Raw genomic sequence first — 2,361 nt, 5'->3', positions numbered from 1 at the left:
GGCGAATGCCGGACCATGCTGTCAGTGGCTGCCTGGAGTCCCGCCAAGCTCACTGATGTGACTGGTTGCCAGGAGCTCAGTGGGATGCCAGCCAGACCCCCCCACACAACTCTAGACAACTGGTGATCTTAGTGAGTTGGCCAGGACACCAGACAGAGCATCACAGGTTGCTAAGAGCTCTTAGTAACCTGTGATGCTTTACATTTGCCTGCATTCCTATGATATTATTCTCTGGCAGCAATCCGAATGCACATCTCAAGCAGATCTTGAAAGACTGTTGCATTGCGCAGTCACGCAACTATATATTTACATCCTGTCCTGTGTAAGCCACAAAGGCTCAGTGGTCTTTAAACAACATCGAGCTGCCATGGTGGCAGGCATATACAAAGGGGTGGGGTTTACTGTACAGGAGGTGGAGCTTTAATAATATGGGCTCAACATCACACTTCCATATTACTGAAGAAAAGATTAGAACTTAAAGTAGTAATAAACTCTCAAATTTTCTCCCATAAAGAATCAGGATCAAACAATATACATTGCCCAGCAAAGTATTTTTTTTTCCCCAAACGTTTACAGTCATCATGCTTCTAAACAGCTCCAAGTCTCTCAGCTCCACTTCTCTAAAGTTCCTGTTGAGTATAATATCACAAGAAACAGATAAATCTTCAGCAGCTGTCCATTTACTAGGAGTGGGGAGCAGGGAATAGCTTGGCCTGCTGTGCCTGTGTGTTTGTTGAGACACGCACAACTTACAAGCACACACAAGGGTGGCTTCATAGGCCCCTCAAGGAAAAGGAGCTACCCTAAAAGAGCATATTTGCGGCAATGCTCCGGGGACCAGCTGATTCTGCAGGAAACTAACAGGGTTATTCACAGAAGGGTAAAGAGTCTGGAGAAGGCAGGAGAAGGGAACAATCTAGGACAACATAACTGAACTGCAAAGTGAGCTGAATTGGAGAATTTTTTCCAAATCAGCTAATTTGGTCTCAATTGTTCACTTCTCCTGCCTTCTCCAAACTCTTCACCCTTTTGTGATTAACCCTGTAAAACTTTTAAATGTCAAGGAGAAGCATCCATTATCCGTGATTTAGTCAGTGTATGGAATACATTATAAACCTTGTGACTTTTCACTTTAACTTGCCTCTCCTTCTCCTTTCCTGCATATTGTCTGATGCATAACTAGATGTACACTTTTTGAAAGTGCCTTCCTGTTATTTTCAGCACTGTGTGTATTCATCATCTGCATTTTTTGTATACAGTGTACTGTGGTGCATTTTTTTATGTTTGTTATAGATATTCAATCTAAGCAAAGTATTTTCCTTAACCAAGTATTTCCACTTTGTTCAGTATCTTTATAATGTGCACTATTCTCACAAACTGTGTGTTCATGGCTATGTCTGATCTTGGACCATGGAGCAAGTATGTTGAGTAAGTATCATTTTACTACTACATACCTTCCGATGTATTGTAAAAATATATATTTCAGCTTTTAAAATAACTGTATAAATTGCATTATAAACTGTTATTTATGAAAGTAAAACATTTTGAAGTTTTTAATTGAGACATTATATATTTCATTAATAAATAGGAAAGACGACTAAATGCTTAGTAGTTAAGGCAATAAAAAAAGACTATTCGCAAGAGCCCAGGTTTTCACCTTTATAAAAAAAAACCTTTATATATATTTAAAAAAAAAGAACCAATGAGCAAACCTATAGTAACCCATTAGATAGAACCTCATCTTTCACTGTTCTTCCTTCATTAAAGTGAATGGTGAAAATATAAATAGTTTTTATGGTTAATTGTATGTTTGCACATTTTCAGTGTTCTTTGCACTGCCATATTGATTCACCAAATATATATGCCTTAACCTTAGCTGCCAAATGGGTATTTTGCATTGTATGTAGAGAAATTATTTAGTTATTGTTGACTGACACCTCAGGGATCATTGTGTTTGGCTCTGAGAAGCCCCTTCCACTCATCTAGAAGGATGTAAAATTATAATTTTGACTTTTTTTTGAAACCTCTGTTTGCTTACCTTAATTCTGATTTTGCTGTGTCTTTTCTTTAAACTTCCATTATCTAATTGGAATGTTATTGGTTCATGTTTTTAATACTGCCTGTGTTTATTGATGTCTGTACTCTTCTAAAATAATCCTCTGCCAGGGCTTTCTTGTGAAACACACTAGGCACGTAAGTAAACCTAATCCTTCATTGAGCCCTTCCATAAAGTTTGCTAAACTCACTGGTTATGCTACATCATAATTACATCACAAGCAGGCCTTACCAAATTTATGCCATTCTGACCAATATCTATTTTTTCTTTTTATATATATATATATATATATATATATATATGTT

General features: G+C 37.3%; 1 protein-coding gene across 1 annotated transcript in view; it reads left to right on the top strand.

Annotated features, from left to right (window-relative positions):
* The window catches only part of LOC108784628 (sodium channel protein type 4 subunit alpha-like), a 338,732-nt gene that overhangs the window by 108,744 nt on the left and 227,627 nt on the right, over positions 1–2,361 (top strand). Inside the window, exon 4 of the mRNA XM_018553495.1 lies at positions 1,339–1,428. Within this exon, the coding sequence (XP_018408997.1) occupies positions 1,339–1,428 (90 nt within the window). The remainder of the gene's footprint in view (positions 1–1,338; positions 1,429–2,361) is intronic.

Source organism: Nanorana parkeri, unplaced genomic scaffold (assembly GCF_000935625.1).
Source record: "Nanorana parkeri isolate BGI_ZX_2015 unplaced genomic scaffold, ASM93562v1 scaffold121, whole genome shotgun sequence".
Lineage (NCBI taxonomy): Eukaryota > Metazoa > Chordata > Amphibia > Anura > Dicroglossidae > Nanorana > Nanorana parkeri.
Note: the sequence above shows the minus strand (reverse complement) of the source record. Positions and strands in the feature narration are given on the sequence as shown.